The 18,150-nt window shown below is 42.4% G+C and overlaps 1 protein-coding gene across 2 annotated transcripts in view; it reads left to right on the forward strand.

The window, feature by feature from the left end:
* WIF1 (WNT inhibitory factor 1) overlaps positions 1–8,476 on the forward strand; it is a 66,189-nt gene extending 57,713 nt beyond the window's left edge. For both annotated transcript variants that reach the window (XM_057316521.1, XM_026500100.4), the window contains 3 exons: positions 3,848–3,943; positions 4,433–4,528; positions 7,618–8,476. In XM_057316521.1, coding sequence (XP_057172504.1) covers positions 3,848–3,943; positions 4,433–4,528; positions 7,618–7,739 — 314 coding nt within the window. In that variant the 3' untranslated portion in view covers positions 7,740–8,476. The remainder of the gene's footprint in view (positions 1–3,847; positions 3,944–4,432; positions 4,529–7,617) is intronic.
* Positions 8,477–18,150: the final 9,674 nt, after the last annotated feature.

The following is an 18,150-nucleotide window of genomic DNA, read 5'->3' on the forward strand; positions in this document are numbered from 1 at the left end:
TCCTTGGGTTTATGACCCTTCCATTGGCAGAGACAATGATTTTTATCCCTTTTTTCCCTGACTGCCCCCAAAATGTCGGCCTTTGAAGGCTCCTGATTATCCCTATCACAAGTTATGCTCAAATCCCTCTAGGAAATGTCTTATTTCTATTACAAGAACCATATTATCAAGAAAATACGAAAACGGCTCCTGAGTCGAAAAGTGTCTCTAGTATAGTAGAGACAAAAAGCTGAATTATGAACTCTTATTTTAAAATTGAGATGTAATTCACATACCATGAAATTAACCATTTTAAAATACGCAATTCAGTGTACTCACGAAGTTGTACAGCATCGTTTCTGTCTCATTCCAGAACGTGTCATCACCCACAAAAGAAACCCTGACCCCATGAGCAGTCACTCCTCCTTCCCCTTTCCCCAAGATATTGGAAACCACTAGTCTACTTCCTATCTCTTGAGATTTGCTTATTCTGGACATTTCATATAAACAGAATCATATCCCATTTGCCCTTTTGTGTCTGACTTCTTTCACGTGGCATAATGTTCTAGAGGTCCACCCATGCTGTGACATGTGGCATCACTTCCTTTTAATTGCTGAATAATACTCCACTGTGTGGATATACCACCTTTTGTTTATCCATTCATCAGTTGATGGACATCTGGGCTGTTTCCACTTTGGGGCTCTTGTGAATAAAGCTGCTGTGAGCATTCATGTACAAGTTTTTGTGTGGACGTATGTTTTCAGTTCTCGTGGGTATATTCCTAGGAGTGGAATTGCTGGACCACATGTTAACTTCATGTTCCATTTTTCTAGGATCTGCCAAACCGTTTCCAAAGCCACTGTACTATTTACATTCCCACCAGCAATGTATAAAGTTCCAGTTTCTCCACATCCTTGCCAACACTTGTTATTGTCTGGTCTTTTTTCATGAGATATGTATTTTTGTTTCCCATGGCCTCTATCAGGACTGATGTCTTCTAAAAGTTCGCTTTGACTTAATTTGAGGTACTCTTGCCAGTTAACAAATAACATCACAGTTAGAAATATCTGCATGTATGAAGTATACATTTACCCCTTTACTTAAGGTTCCTAGATATCCGAAGGATCTTCAGTGAACTTTCAGTTAGAAAGTTTACATGGATTACTTATACTGTATTATAAATGAGGTTTTAAATAAAATGTTCTCTATTAAAAAATTTAGAATACTGAATAAAACAATTAAAAACCACCCAGAATCCTAGGACCCAGAAATGATAGTGTTGACACTGTTGTAAACCATTTTTATGTTTTCTAAGCAGAGTCACACATTTAAGTTATCTTATAATCCGATGGGCAGAGGAAGCTTAATATCCTTATTTTGTCAATCCCTAACTCATTGTTTTCCCTGGACTCATCCACTGGTTATAGTAAAAATGCCAACTGATTAAACTTAGTCAAATATGTTTGTCTTTAGGCAATGCTTAGTCTGTTTTAGGTAAAAATATGTAATCCTTCAAGTTGGCTCACTTTCCCACTGTCGAATGGATAGAATTTGTTGCAAAATATTTTCAGGAAAAGGAAGTCAACATTAAAGACACTTAGAGGATTCTGAATTTTAAGCAATCAGACCTTCACGAGGCTTTGGCTTCATTAGATTTGATTTGGAACAGTGTAGTCATATTTCTGCCATGTGATAACCAAGAGAGAATGTCCTTATTCCTGGTTGTCGTGAACCTAAGGACTCTCACTTCCCTCTGACCAAGAAAACAAAAAGACCCATGGAGGCAGTGAAAAGGTTCTCTCCATCAATTGTTCTCTCTCATATCCCTGGCTACCAAGCTCACCTCTCATTGAACGTGGGGACATTTGGGTTCACCAGGTATTTCACAATAAGTATTATCCTTTCTGCTGTATAATAATTGCCCCACATCTTGTTTACTTGAAAAACCCAAGTGCATGGCAGAGTACTGTGATATGATCCAATTTTGTACCTACGGTGGGGTCAGATGTTTCATTGACACAAATGGAAATTCAGAGTTAGGCATTCCTTTCCTTTAGGTAAGAGTTGGGATCTCGACCAAATAGCAAATGCTATTCTTTGTATACAAACCTAGCAAAAATGACCCTTTTGGATTTTTAATGGTCAATGAAAAGGTGGTGTTCTATTATTAAGGTCATTTGATGCCTGTTTCTAGAACATCCCTGCATCAGAGAAACTTAAAGATATAATGGCATTCTAGGTTTTTGAGAGACTCCAGCATCTCAAAACTAAGTCTGTATTGTCTGCACAATGACTAAATGTTGCTTTGGTCAATTTATACATGAAGAAAGCCCTTTTGGGTAAGTGAAAAGAGAAGTAAAGTGTTTCAGCAAAATAATTTGCATATGGAACTCATGTTTATCAAACACAGCGCTTGCTGGTAAAACATGTACTAGCTCACTTCTTTCGAAGGTTCATTTGACCATTAAAAAAAGAGCTTAGAGAATAAAAGGTGTGTTGTGTTATAATAAAGATTTCATTTTTTCTCCTTATGTATTAAGACTTTTGTAATGAGTGTTCTGTTAAAATGTAAAAAAGAAAAAGAACAACAATAAAAAAAAAAAAGTCCACACCCCTCCACCACCAAAACCTAATGGCTTTTTGCTCTCTTTGGAACAGCATCATGTCAGTCACAGGATGCGGTCTCAGCTCTGGGTGAGCTCTCCTATTTCTTCAAAACATTCAGCCTCCGGATGGCAAATTCTAGATTGCAGAGGGAGAATAAATAGCTTCTGGAATAAGACAGTCATTATATCATCTTTACATCTAAGGCCCTACTCCAGCTCTAAAATCCTGTAACCCAAAGAGCTGTGAAAACATTAACAATTCTCATTTGGCACCGACATAAAAGAAAGAGTGATGTACCATGAGGATCTAAGACATTCTAGAAAAAAGCATAGGTGTGGTATGGGGCCCCTTTGATGCCCCACCTCTTATCTCTTCTCAGCCAGCCTTTCACTCCAGTCACTGCTGTGGGAACCTGTTTTTCACAGACATAACCTCATTGTACCCCATCTTAGCTACTCCACACTCCTCCTGCTTTCTACCCAGAGACTCCTCTGAGTCCTACAAAATCAGTCTGCACTCACATAGTGGCAGATTGGAAGTGTGAGGAAGTCATCCCATAGGGTGACCCTCGACCAGTGGGAGACAGGTGCCAATGAACATATGCTCCCCTCTCCCTTCTTGAGAGTGATTTGAACTTGGCTCCATGGCTCCTCAGAAGGACCCCGCACGATGGAGCCTGGTTGTGTGTTGTGATGACCAACCCCCACACACACTTTTGTGCTGGCTTTCCCTCCTTCCACTCTTTGCTCCCCCGGTCCCCCCATTCCAGTTTCCTAGGATCGCTTTACCAAAGAAACTCTCTGCATCCAGCCCGGCTCTCTGGAGAATCCTAGGCCTGGAAAGATACTGTCGGGTACAGATGTAGGCCTGCTTTCAGAAGAGTGACATTCGAAGTCAAAACTCAGAGAAAAGATCACTTGGCGGCTTATTCACATCTTAACTTGTACTGTATCTTAAAGTACAAGTGTTTATGAATCAGAATTTTGTTCTGTTTATAAAAAAGTAACATAAACGTAGCATGTGGGCAACACACTGATTGCAGGAGACATACATTAGAAATCACAAGTAAAAATACTAGCCGGTTGGTTCCAAGAATGAAACTCGAACAGTATCAAAGCCAGAGCAGGTCTGAAATAAGTGGGAGGAGCTGCCATTTAAAAGCACTTATCCTCCCAAAGCCCTGCAGTTCCTTTGAAAAATGCGATGACCTCCGAACGAAGCACTGAGTCCCTTGCTTATTTGCCTCCTTCTCTGTTTCAGGCAAATGCCCACGACCCTGCCGAAATGGAGGTAAATGCATTGGTAAAAGCAAATGTAAGTGCTCCAAAGGTTACCAAGGAGACCTCTGCTCAAAGCGTAAGTCCCCCTCCACGTAATCAGCCTGGGCTTGGGGCTCTCCTCGCACGCAGCTTCTGGACCTACTGCATGTTGCCTGGGCCTTGCATGAGCCTTTCTCCACCGACGTCTCTGTTGCCTTTATCTGAGCAAAGACATTGTATGAACCCCCTGCACGTGAAAAAATAGACACATTCACACACGAGCAGCTAAACTTTTTGACTATTCAGGGTTTTCTTAAGGAAGATGAGCTTCCATTCCAGAGGTTTCCAAGTCCTACTGAGCATCTTTTGTGACTGAGAAGCATGAGGCTTAGTTTATGATCTCTCTCAGGCCTTTTATCAAAAAGTCCCAAACTGACTTATAGCTGGAGATTGGCTTAGAAAAACAACAACAAACAACAGCAGGGATGAAGTCCAAACGAACACATTCTAAAAACTGCAGGAAACGCAGCTAATTCTGCTGAATGATGAAAACTCAGAAAACACTTTTTATCTGCTCCGATTCTAGCTGTCTGCGAGCCTGGCTGCGGTACCCACGGAACCTGCCACGAGCCCAACAGATGCCAATGTCTAGAAGGCTGGCACGGAAGACACTGCAATAAAAGTGAGTGGGAGGCGTCTGGAGAGCCTGCCTCTCCCATGTCTTGGCTCCTGAGGCTAATAGATAACCCCTTAACCCATCCCTGCTTTCTGTGTCAATAAAAGCAGCTTCCCCTTCTCTGCCTCCTCTCCCTGGTGCTTCCCCCTGGCTCCCACAACTCTCTAAACCTTCGAGTCTAAGTTTTAGTGTCTAAGGGCAATGCAGCTGTGTAAATTATCACTACATCTGTAAAATAGCTCCACGACTCTTTTCTAAGTTAAATCAGTAATTTGGGTTGATGTGGTAATACAGAGTGGTAACTATGAAAGAAATAACAAGTGTAAGAGTTTAACCCAAATATATAGATTTGGCTCTGATGTCATCCTTCAAGATCTATCCGTGAGCATATAAAACATGAAGAATTTTGCTCTTTAAGATTGTTAAATGTTATTGGTTACGGTATGTTTTAAGTAAGTTCTTTTGAGGCCAAAAAGAAAGAAAGAAAGGAAAGGTCTATGGAGTATGGGAGTATGGGATATGGGAGAGTTGTGTTCTTCCAAATTTACTGACTACCCAAAACGCGCTAGCTGTAGAGATAATAAACCACGGGCCTGTTTTCGACACAAAATGAAACTGGTTAATTTCAACCATTTCATTTTGATTGATATCTTCTCTGTTCCAAGCAGGAATCCAGGCGTTGGCGGCATGCCAGTGAGCAGACGGAAAATGCCCTGCCTGGTGGAGCCCAGGTTCTAGCGGGAGGGACAGTCAGTGAGCGAGGGAACGAAATAAACATTGTGGTTTCGGTACATCTGGCGGCTAGAATTCAGTCTCCTAAGCGTGGGCCCACGGTCCACTTTTCCTTTGAGGGAAGGAAGGCCTCAGTCATGCAAGTGCCTTCAAACGCAGAAGTTCAGATTGTACCTGTCACAGTCAGTCTCCAAAGTAATGGACACAAATTGAACAGATCACCTTCACATCAGATGTTTTTCTAGATCCGCAGTCTCCAAAGGGTGGTCTGCATAGCCCAGGGAGTGTAGAAATGATCAGCTAGGCGGGTGGAAAAGACGAGTTTGACAACAGTTTTATATTTTATGTTATTTTATTATATTTATATGTAAACATATGTTATATCTAAATACATTTACATATCTCAATCCCAAATCTCTAATTTTGTGCATATTTTATAATGTGCACATTATATTATTATGATGTATATCTAACACATTTATATGTAGGTATACACGCTTTTTTGTTGGTTGGTTTTAAGGCGGGTTGATGTCTGGTCTAGGCTACACTAAGCCATTGACTTGAGTCTTGTCACGCGCTAAATTGACTGGATGGGAGATTGAATTGGCTTCAGGTGGGTGTAGCTTAACAAGAAGTTCAGCTCCTCTGGAGAATAGTTCTTTCCCCAGCTCTCCCTGCAGGGACACACTTGGGGGAAGCTTTTTTTGGACTAAAAGACCTGTAGAAAACTAACCATTTCTAGAGACCCTTTGGAAAAGAGTAAACCAAATTCTTTATGCCACACTTAACTGGGAATGCAAGTAACTTTTGAGATATCAGCGGGCCTAGGGATGGCCTGAGGTCATACGATACATCCCAGGCCTCAGTTACAGAGATCTGGGACCCATATTTGGGACCTGGTGACCAAGAGTGATGGCAAGAGAGTAGAGGGCCACTGTTCCTGCTGATACCCCAGTCACGCCTTCAAAAAGAAGGCAAGTCAAGGACCCTCAGGTGGCATCGATGAGCAATTCGGACAGGTCTGCCAGCCCCCACCCACCCCCGCTCCTCCAACTGCTGGTGAGAGTTTTGTCATCCATGTCCTCCCTCAGATCAAGGCGTTGCCTCAAGAAGATGCCCAGTGCCTGATTAAAATGCAAATGTGTTGTGCAGGAGAGGCCACCCAGCCTCTTGTACATTAGCTTAGAGCATCAGGCTGAAAGAAGAGGTTTATTTTGACCAGGGGGAGGTGACAAGGAAGCGCTGAGGCACGGAGTTCTGCTGAGAACAGACTCCCAGCGAGGTGACACTTTGGGAGGTCTCGGGCACCCAGACATGTTATTGGGGAGGAGGACATTGGAGACAGACTTCCCGGCTGAGGCTCACCCTCGCCAGCAGGGAGGTTCGGGCTTCATGGGTGGCGGGGAGAACAGCAGGGTAGGGATTTCCTCCAGCGCATTGTTGGCTCATGTTCTGGCTGTTCCTTGAGCTACTAGCCTACATACTGACAATTCAAAGAAACACATTCAGGACCAAAGTATTCTGTTCTCAGTAGTTACTTAATGGCATGCTTGCATTTAAAAACCACAGGGAACAAACGGAATGCCAAATGCACAGGAAGATGGAGGCAGATTTTTAAAATGTGATTGCCGTCTTGGGTCTGTTTTAGGAAATCAGTAGAAATGAGTCAGTGCCCCAAGCACCTCCAGAAGTCCACAAGTAGGAGAAAGGGAGATCTGAAGCTATGGGAATGAGTGTTACAGTCCACTTAAAACTAGGCTGGAAATGGATAGATGCCCGCCATGACTGAAACTGACAAATCCCCATTGCTAAGGAGTCTGTTCGAATCATAACCCTTCTCTAAAATGTATCATGGAAGCCCTTACTTCTTACAAAATGCGTATTCTGTGTAAGTGCAATAGCCACACTTGATTGTGTGATCGATACGAAGAGTGGGGCGTGTTCTGGATCGATATAATCGAGGCTGGTTTTGCAATGCAGTGACGATGATCCAGTCCTCTGCAAGAGCATCCCTGCTTTGGGGACCTCAGTGCCAGATCCTTACCAGACCTTGGGTGGAGACAATCCTTCATTCGATCACATTCATCCAAACTTTGCATCAAGAGTTTCTGCATGGCCAAAATCTATAGTGAGTCAGAGCTTCTATGGAAGCCAGATTTGATGGAGTTCCTGAAATGGGTTTTCTTTTTTTAGCACAGATCTTGAACCTGTAATATGTCTCCATTCAGGTGGTTTTGGTGTTGGCTGTAGTCTTTCACTCTGGGTTGAAAAGGGAAAATGGATTTCATTTGAATGGTTAATAATGAATCTGAAGAGCCTGGTTTTGTAGTTTCTTTTCTTTTAAGCTGTGAATAATTTTACAGGGTACGGAGCCAGCCTCATGCATGCCCTGAGGCCAGCAGGCACCCGGCTCAGGCAGCACACGCCTTCACTTAAAAAGGCTGAGGAGCGGCAGGATCCACCTGAATCCAATTACATCTGGTGAACTCCGACATCTGAAACGTTTTAAGTTACACCAAGTTCATAGCCTTTGTTAACCTTTCATGTGTTGAGTGTTCAAATAATGTTCATTACAGTTAAGAATACTGGCCTGAATTTTATTAGCTTCATTATAAATCACTGAGCTGATATTTACTCTTCCTTTTAAGTTTTCTAAGTACGTCTGTAGCGAGATGGTATAGATTTCTTGTTTCAGGGCTTTGGGACAGATTTGATGTTATGTCAGTTGATCAGATTAAAACTGTATCTTTTCAGTTGCGTAGCTGTCGAGTAATTTCCAAAATTACAATGCACTCATGATGTCGAGGGGCTGGGGAACACTGGAGAAGGTAAATGGAACAAAAATGCGTAAATCAAGGGTTTGGTTGGAGCAGTTAATCGTGTTGAAGTTACAACATTTCTAATTTTATTGTCACGTGTTTAGACATTTGTCACATTTTTAAAATTTCCCTTGTTCTTAAATTCACAATACATTTTGACCTGACGATGATTCCAGAGAATTCAGTATTAAAGAAAGAAAGAAAGAAAGAAAGAAGAAAAAGAACACTGTGGCAGTGGCATTTAACAATATAATATATTGTAAACACAATAAAATAGGGAATATAACGTATGGACTTTTGGCATTGGCTTGAAGCAATATAATATATTGTAAACAAAACACAGCTCTTACATAATGAACATTTTATACTGTTCGTATGAAATAAAGGTGCTGCTTTAGTTTTCTGAGGGTTGTATGGAGTGGTCTGTGCATGTGCTATCTTGGGGAAATAAAGTCAGTGGCAATGAATTGCAATAAGTGGAAATAAAATTGGTTGCAATGAAAACTCTGCAGTATCATAAAAAAGAGAAGATATTCTATTCTCTGACCCAGTCCAGCTCCCCAGGCGCACCATCTTCCAGCCCTCTGCCTCTGCTCCAGCCACGCCGCGCTGCACTCTGGGCTCTGCTTGAGACCTTCCTATGTTTGTCAGCCCCCATTTACTTGGCATTGCTTTCAAGAAGTCTTCTCTAACGAGAATGTGTTCAATATCCCTTCAGTGGGAGGCTTTCTAAGACTTTCTGAAAGTGTCAGAATGTTGCAAATGACAAGAGCTACCACTTACTAAAAAGCTATTGGTTCCCAAGAACATGATAGCATGTTGTCTTACAATTCAGTGAGGCAGGTATCATTGTGCCCTTTTACAGATAAGAAAACTGAGGCAGGGAGATATGTAGCAATTTACCCAAGATCACATGTGAGAGGGACAGGTTTCAATTCATGTCACCTGACTCCGAAGACTTAACACTAGGCGATTCCCCCTCCTGCCTTTTTCTCAGCAAACGCAGAACACAAAACTCCACAAATCCCAGGGTGGTACTTTCCAACATATTTTGGTCTCCTCATCCTCCCAAGGAAATGTGGACTTTATGTTATAATCATCTAAAGCCTATACATTTTTCTTTTGCTGGGCAATGGCACAATGACTTGTGTGGTTCAGGGACATGAGGTATTATGGGAAGTGATCAAGGGAGAGGCTGGAAGCAGAGTGAACACGTCTTGTTGTGGTGCTAGGCCACAGAGTCTTCCTCCTCTAACTAGCCAGAGCCCAGAATCCCAGCTTTTGCTCACATAGATTTGGCGAAGCAGGCCAGGAGCCAAGGAGCTCACCCTGAGGATGCCAATATGAGAACCAACTGATTTAAGACTTTGAAGTAAAAATCCAGATGCTTGATAGTGAGGATTTTAGACGGTGATCGAAAGTTAAGTTTGGGGATAGGATAATAATACTAGTAGCTAATGCTTACATAGTACTTAGCTTATTCTAAGCACTTTACCTCATGGATGAGTAATAAAATGGTGGGGAAGTTAAACTGAAGGCAGCGTGACAAACCACAATAGTCGACGTTGGTCATCTCCAAACCATTTTGACTCTACACTCCATCAGAAATTTCTGAGCATATAATCCTACATGTGACTATTACTTATTTACATATTTAACTGGTACACTTTATAAAAGCCAGAAATGTTGAAGAGATAAAAATATAAATAGAAGCTCTAGTATTTTCTCCACTGATCCAGAAGACAGTTTTATGTACACCCCGGAGTACACACCCTCATAGGAGAACTCAGGCTAAGAGGAGAGAGAGTAGGATCCGAAATGGCTTTAGAATCAGAGAGTCTGCACTCAGGAAGGAGTTCAAATGTAAGCAAGGGACTGGGTCACCGACTGAATGTAGGGTTCTAGAGAGGAATCGCAACAGTGGTATAAATGACGAAGAGGGAGAAGTATGGGCAGTGGTGAGGGTTTCCAGAATGTTGAGTTTGGTACTGAAGACGTTGAGTTTAATGTGCCTTTGGGACATCTTGATGGAAACGTCTGGTAGGCAACTGGAAATACTGATATGAGGAGGTTAGTCTGATAATGTGTTATTAGTTATACTATAAGTGAATAGTACTCATTCTATATTGAGTTACTTATAAATATACATAACAGATTTATTTGGTGGGGTGCAGTATAATTCACTTGTGTTCTATCGTGTCTTTTTTAAAAAATTTTATTTATTTGAGAGAGAGAGCACGCACACGCGTGGGGGTTGGGAGGGCAGAGGGAGAGGAAGAAGGAGACTCCCTGCTGAGCAGAGAGTCTGATGCGGGGATCGATGCAGGGCCCGATCCCAGGACCCTGAGATCATGACCCGAGCCAAAGGCAGACACTTAAGGACTTAGCCACCCACGCGCCCCTTTATTGTGTCTTTAGATCCTGTATAGTTAATACCATTTGCTGCTTTCCTGTGTCTATGTTTATTTGTATAACAGTATGTCTTTACTATTTGGCAAACTGATTGAGCACTTCCTCCCTCCCTCCCCCATATGCATTATGAATCTTCATCCAAAATATGCCCTTTGGTTACTTTGTCAGTTTATGTAGAATCACAACAATGGAGGCCAGCTCTTGAAACAAAGGCCAAGAATACGGGATATGAAATAATTGCTCTTACTTTTATGAAGTAACCACAAAAGAGAAGGGAGAGGAAGAAGAAAGAGAAGGAAGAGAAAGAGGAGGAGGGGCGCCTGGGTGGTTCAGTTGGTTGAGCTTCCAACTCTTGACTTCAGCTCAGGTCATGATCTCAGGGTCATGAGTCTGAGCCCCGAGGTGGCCTCCGGGCTGAGCCTGGAGCCTGCTTAGGATTCTCTCTCCCTCTCCCTCCGCTCCTCCCCCGTCCCCTGAAAGAGGGGGAGAATATTTATATAAAATACTTCTAAACAATAATTATAAAGTTAAAAGAGTAAGGAGTTAAGGCGGTCTGAGGAGGTGTATACTGTTTGGCGAGATAAAATAAGTAGGAAAAATTAGGCAAGAGGAAATAAAAGCTACACAATAAAATGAACCCCGGGAATGAGGTTAAGACAAAAGGCCTCCAGGGACTCCTGCATACTTGTGAGAGGTAGCTGGACGACACATTTAGCTCTAAGCCCTGCTCCAGGAACCTCAAAGGGGAAATCGGGTCTGGTTATGAGTCCCAAAGACCGTAAACACAAAAACTAACTAGCTGCTCAGGAGAAGTTAAACTATACCAGGCGCTTACATGAGCGCTGTATCAGGTAGGAAGGTCTGCGGGAAAGCTGCTTTGGCGTCCCTTCAAGCCAATAGTCTTTAAAATACCTCTTCCACGTTTATTTACAGAGGAGTTGCTTAAAGATGTTTAAAAAAAAGGGTCGCTGACAGGGTTCAGCTTCTCATCCAGTATCCCAGGCAATTTGTCTCTGGTCCTAAAATTCCACGCCCCATCCAGCAAACAAAAGCTCTCCAGTTAAATCCAGCCAAGATGCTCAGAGGGAAGTTTATGGAGCACGCTGTTACTCGATCATGCTCCTTGAAAGTCTTAGCACCCCCCAAGTGGCTTCTCAGAACATTCCCTTCACCCATATACAGTACTGCTCCTAAAAGAAGTTCTGGTAACGGGATTTTTTTTCCCCATCTCATTCCCTGTCCGGTGACCCTTATGACACAATTCCAGCTTGTGGGGCTAGGCAGTGCCGCAGACGAGCTAGGCCTTCCGCCAGCTCTAATTGAAAGTGGAGAGCAGTGTCTCCTGTGGGTTCTTGCCCGGAGGTCAGAGGGTCATGCATGACACATGCTCTCAGTAATATAGACAGAGTAATAACAGATAGGACTATTTCTTTCCACGTTCTTCAAGAAGGCACACATCACCACAGTAAAGTGCAGTTTCAGAAAAGCATTTCTACCAAAGTAAGGGAGGAAAAGGGACTATGGTGAGGTGAGCAACTTTTAAATTAGTTAAATGAGAAACACTGCCATTTCAGAAGAATTTCCTGAGGCAATAAGAAAGAAAGAAAGGGAAGAAAACAAAGGACTATCCAAGGACAGGAGTTTCATCATCATAATTTTTAGGCAGTTTATGCAAGTGGTGCAAATATAAAAGTTTAATAAGCATATTGAATAAATGTCCTCCATATGGCTCAACATAAAAAAAATAGAAGCAATCTACAGGAAACTGACATCATAAAACAAAGTATTCAGGTGTTCAGTAAGACTTTTTTTAAAATTCTAATATAAACTCCAGTGGAAATTGATTTTGCACCTATTTACGGGTTTGTTGTTAATTAGAATATAGAAATTACAAATGAAAAATAATTTTTATTAAGCTTTGGCATTGCAAAGCTTTTCCTGGGTAATACATCTCCCTTCCTGATCACGTTTGGCTGGCACAACTGTTGAAATTACCTGGCATTTCTCCAAAGTCCAGACCAAGAGAAAGCCACTCTGAGATGACCAATAATCCATACAATCCACAGGACCGTTGAGGGTTGACTCACCACAGAGTGAATATCAGCGTCCCACTCCAGTGACCGTGACACTGAGCATGGTCTCGAGGCTGCGTCTGGGGCCATCGGTGGGAGAGAAGAGCAAGAGGAGAGCAGAGAGCCTTGGTCAACGATAATCCAAGAGGAGATTAGCTGTCTCATAGGAGGGGCCCAGAACAAGATGAAAATGTGGGGCCCCTTGTTCAAAAAGCATTACGAATATCACCATGGTGACCACAGGGCATTAAGCCTGGGGCCTTTCTCCATGCAAGGGCCCTGTGCAACTGCACAGTTCACACCTCCGAGAAGCTGGCCCTGTCCGGGAGCAAGTTCTTAGGTCCGTGGACAAGGAAGTCTAGGTAAAACACAAAACACCTGCCTCTCCTCAGGCCCTGCCGGCCGGATAAGCTTTTCCGTGCCTGTCCCTCTCTCAACTTCGAAACCCAAGCCTTTCGAATGGAAGACTTATTCACCATCAAACCAGGTAAGCCAGTGACCATTTACTGCCTCACTCCTGTATTAATATCGCAAACACAAAAACAAAGAAGAAAGTATGGGGCAAAGTAAGGGGACAAAATGTACCGCTTAATCTTCAGTCGAGTCAAGTTCTTTGAACCTCAGTTCCTGCTTAAGAAAGAATTTGCAGCTTTCAGTTAGAGCTCACAAGGGAAAGATATTTTTCAGAATTTCGCGAACAATCTCTTTTAACCAAAACGATAATCTTGGGTTTTTCCAACTTGTAACTGCTGTTCTTTATTAGAAGACAGAAAGGCAGAAACCTGGCTGGACTTGGGATCCAAAGCTTTGTTTTAGGAATTAAGTTCATCTCCACCCAGGGAAGCTTGATTCAGTGAAGAGCCTTATGACACTCTCCAGAAACACCAAAGACAAATGTCCCCAAAAGCCCTCGCTTCAAGGAAACCCCCAAAACTAACTTGAGATTATTTTCTACTTTGTAAAGATGAATATTTGCTCCTCTTTAAGCCTAAAACACTCTGGGAAGGAGCAGAAGCAAAGCCAATTATGGGCCCCTAGTCCATTGGGCGCCGTGTTGGTTAGTGAATCCTTGGCTTGTGTCACAAGAGCAACCTCCAAGTATCCTTCTGGAGCTTGAAAGCCGCTCTGCTTCTCCGCCATTTGGAAATCCTGCTCTGGCTTGTTTATCTGGATCGCGTACTACCTGCTTTCTAAACCGAACCCGGACTGGGAAGGTAGCAGAGTAATAAGCCGAGATGAGCCTTAAGGTTGTGGTCATCCCGGCTTCCCATTTAAGCCACCCTTGAAATGATGATGTGAAAACAGGTGATTCCATGGCAACTTGTCTCAGTGTAAGTGGCTACAAATGTACTAAAGGAAATTACTAGCAGTTGTGCCTTCAGAAGAGAAAAAAAAAAAAGACCTTTGAAACAAAGCACGAGGTTGAAATTGAAGCAAGTTCTAGCTTCCCTGGCCTTGCCTGGCGTCCACTTCTACGTCTGCACCAGTCCAAGGTGACATTCCGCGAGGTGCGTTACTGAGTGTTGTAACAGAATGGAGTAACAGGAGAACCAAGAAGGTGGCGTTCTGGTGATGAACCTTGGCCAAACGTGGAAGTAGCATTCCAAAGTTTTTAGAGAAGCTTTCTCGGGACATTTTGGTTCGCGGCATCTCTGTCAGGGTGTTGTTAGTTCAAAGGAGAAACCGAGGCTAGGGTTTGCTGAAGATCACAACACCATCTATTCTTGCTAATAATAACCCCAGCGTGGAGATTTCAAAATCGTTCCCAAAGAACGCCAATTGTCCAAGAGGTGAGCATGATGTATATGAAAACAGGTATATGTACATGTGTATGACGTGTGTGAGGCCAAGTCAGTCTCAGAGATGGGGAGGTCCACGAAATCAGGGATGGGGAGGTCCACGAAATCAGGGATGGGGAGGTCCACGAAATCAGGGATGGGGAGGTCCACGAAATCAGGGATGGGGAGGTCCACGAAATCAGAGATGGGGAGGTCCACGAAATCAGGGACTCGTCCTTCTAGTAGCACTGCTCGGAGCCTTTACCAGACTATTGTGGGTCGTGCATCCCCAAGAAGGGACTAATATGCAGCCTTCCCCAAACTTACTTGATCAAAGAGAGCTTTCTTCCCTAAAGCATTTCCCGGGGAATAAAATTTTACACAGCACACTTTGTGGTGCACAGTCCTAGAATAGATTGGAGTCTCTGAAGTTGAGGCTTTATTACACTCTTTTTTTTTTTCAGAATTTTTAATGTTATTCTATCTGTTTGGAGCTAATTCAAGGAAAACTAAAACTTACAACACAAAGAACTTCCAGTTTAACTTGTGAATCAACTGGTTTTACATAATTTGTTTATTTTTTCCCTACATAAATTGATCTGTTAGAGTCTAGCTTTACTCATTTAAAGGAGTATTAGGAAAACACTTAAATTATGGTAAGTACTTTAAATCTTAAGATAAAAGTTTACAACTTATAGAATTAGTTTCATCAACCAACGATAAAGGGATCATTGTAATGAATTAATTTTCTAAGTATTTAAGCAACATCTGACATTGAGCAAGCCCGTGTGAACTACCTAGCTAAAGCACTTCTTCAAGTCAGTTGCTTTTGGATTGTGTTTATGGTGATTCATAAATTCTTGATCTCCACATTGCTTCTTAAATTTACTCAACTTTAAATCAGAGGTGGAGATGTCAGGTAGAAAACAAAATGTCACCATCTAAAGACTAACAGGGAGCAAGGTGTAGCAGGAAAAACAGCAGACTAGAATGCAGAGACCCAAGCTTCAACTCTGCCACTGGGTGGCTGGTGGTTCTTACCCAAGATCCCTAAATTGGTGCTAAAGCTAGATACTGCCCTCCTCATCCCACTCTGGGCCTTTTCCTTATTCCTAACACTTGGCTCCCGAGCCCAAACTGCTTTGAATGCATCAAGCATTCTGACAAAGAAATGGAGAAGCTACCATTTCCTCCATTTTGTTGCCAATTCAATACTGTTCTTGGGTGCCCAGGCTCTTAAATTTGGGTCTCTTCTAACAGTAATTAGTCATCCCTGGGGACAAGAGAGGATCCTAGGTTAGTGCCAGGGCTTTCCTGGGGTAATTAAGAAAAAAACATAATTTCAGCATTTCTAGAGCTCAATAGTCAAAATAATAGCAGTAGCAGAAGTCAGCTAACACTTATTAATCATTTGCTGTGCGCCAAGCTTTGTTCCAAGCTCCTTACATACACTAATTTAAATAAGCTGGAGTCAGTTCACACCACCTCCTGAGAAAGTGTCAGTTGTTAAGTTTTGGGAAATTTTTGAGCCAGTTGTTAAACACAGCCATGATTAAATAATTAAATAAATGACTTTTAAAAACAAGGTTAACGAGTGTGCAAAATGAATGTCTCCCTAATTATTTCACTACATATTATTATTATCTGCATTCTTGAGGGTATTTCAGTGCACTGTGACTGTGTTAGAGGGAATATTACGTCACGGCGCACTCCTGAGTATCTCTTTCCAACTCCGTATTCAGTGATGCTCCTTGGATAGCTTCAAATCGTCCGCGGAGGGAGCATTCACACCACAGAGGTTGGCAAACGCTATAAATCAAGAGAGGTGGTTGTTAAACTTTTACTGTTTAATCCTTACAAAAATGTTATGAGGTTTGTACAATTATTCTTTCCATTATTTAGGTAAGGATCCAATGCACAAAAAAGGTTAATGACATGCCCAGAGCCACACGGCTAGTTAGTGGCAAAGCCAGTACTTGAACACAGGCAATCTGGTTCCAAAATCTACTCTGTGCCTATAGACAGTGACACGGGTTTGGGTACAACAGAAAATAAAGTACCTCCAAAAATGGCTGATACATTAATTTCTTCCCAGATAGAAAGAAAAACATGTCAGTGATATAGTAAGGGCAGTCAAACAGAGCTCCTAGAACTTCGGTGGTTGAAAATGAATGACTGAATGAGTCTGTGAATGCACTTCACTCATTAGAAAGGCTTACTCCAAAGGAATTGGAAACCTCTCTGTCTTCTGAATCCGGGCCTATGTTTACGACCTCCCAATATGCCGTGTTTCAGCTTCTACTCTTGCTCCACTCAGCCACCATTTTAAGCTATTGTATTAGTTTCCTGTGGCTGCTGTAACAAATTCTCACAAATTTAGTGGCTTAAAAGAAATTTATTCTCACAGTTAAGGAGGCCAGAAGTCCAAAGTCAGTTTCACTGAGCTGAAACGAGGTATTGTCAGGGCCATACTCCTTCTGGAAGATGGAGGAAAGAGATCGTTTTTTGCCTCTTCCAGCTTTTGGTAGCTGTCAGCATTCCTCGGCTTGTGGCCACTTCTCTCTCCTCTGTATTCACATAGTCTTCTCCTCTGAGTATCTGCATGCAGTCTCCCTCTCCCCCTCTCCACTGCTAATGGTGCTTGTGACAGCATTCAGGACCTGCCTGCCTATTCCAGGATGAGCTCGTCCTCTCAAGAAGAGCTCCTCCTAACATCTTTTGCTACATAAGATCATATTGACAGGTTCCAGGGATTATGACATGGATAATATCTTCGGAGCCACCATTCAGCCCACTACAGCCTTCATCATTAATGACCACAACCCTACTCTATGCTGATGGGTGGAGTTACAAGGGGCTAAAAGTAGCATTGCTGTCTGCAAAAAAGTCTACAGCTTATAGAGAAAGACAGAACTCATACAAAGAAGTCAATCATATGGAATGTTAAGTTGGACACTGATCTGGAAACACTTTGGCAGTTTCTTAAATAGATATTCTTACCATACGATGCAGCAATTCTGTTCCTCTGTAGATGCCCAAGAAAAATGAAAGCATATGTCCACACAAAGACTTACACATGAATATTCAGAGTAGCACGATTCATAAGAGCCAAAAGGTAGAAACAGCCCAAATGTCCACCAACTGTTGAATGACAAACACAATACGGTATATCCAAACAACGGAACGCTATTCAGCAGTAAAAAGGAATGAAATACTGATACATACTACAACAGACGAAGTTCATACTAAGTGAAAGAAGCCAGATACAGATCACATTTGCTATGACTCCATTTATACGAAATGTCCAGGAAAGGAAAATCTATACAGGTAGAAAGCAGACTAGCAGTTGTCTGAGCCTGGCAGGTGGGAAGCAAGGATTGGCTGCTGATAAACACAAGGGGTCTCACTGGATAATGCAACTATTTCAAAACCAGATTTTGGTGATGGTTGCACAATTCAGTAAACTCACTAAAAATCATTGAATTGTACACTTAAAATGGGTGACTTTCATGGTATGCAAATTACACTTCAGTAGTTATTTTCTTAAGTAAATAATAGCACAAGACCACATATGGTAAGGGTAAAGTGAATGATGGAAAGGTTGAGAATTCTACTGATAAAGCAAATCACCAGATAGGGCATTATCTTGTGCTAGCAGACAAGCAAAATTTGGGAAAGGACCTGTCCAGGGGTGCCATGGGAAAGCTTAGGTTTGGGTCCAGCCTCTGAGGCCCACAGTGTCATTCTTTTCTCTACCTGTTTCATGGACCTCCCGCTCACCCTCCCTTGGCCTGCTGCCTAAAGGCCCAGGGGTC

This window comes from Ursus arctos, unplaced genomic scaffold, assembly GCF_023065955.2.
Source record: "Ursus arctos isolate Adak ecotype North America unplaced genomic scaffold, UrsArc2.0 scaffold_21, whole genome shotgun sequence".
Classification (NCBI taxonomy): Eukaryota; Metazoa; Chordata; class Mammalia; order Carnivora; family Ursidae; genus Ursus; species Ursus arctos.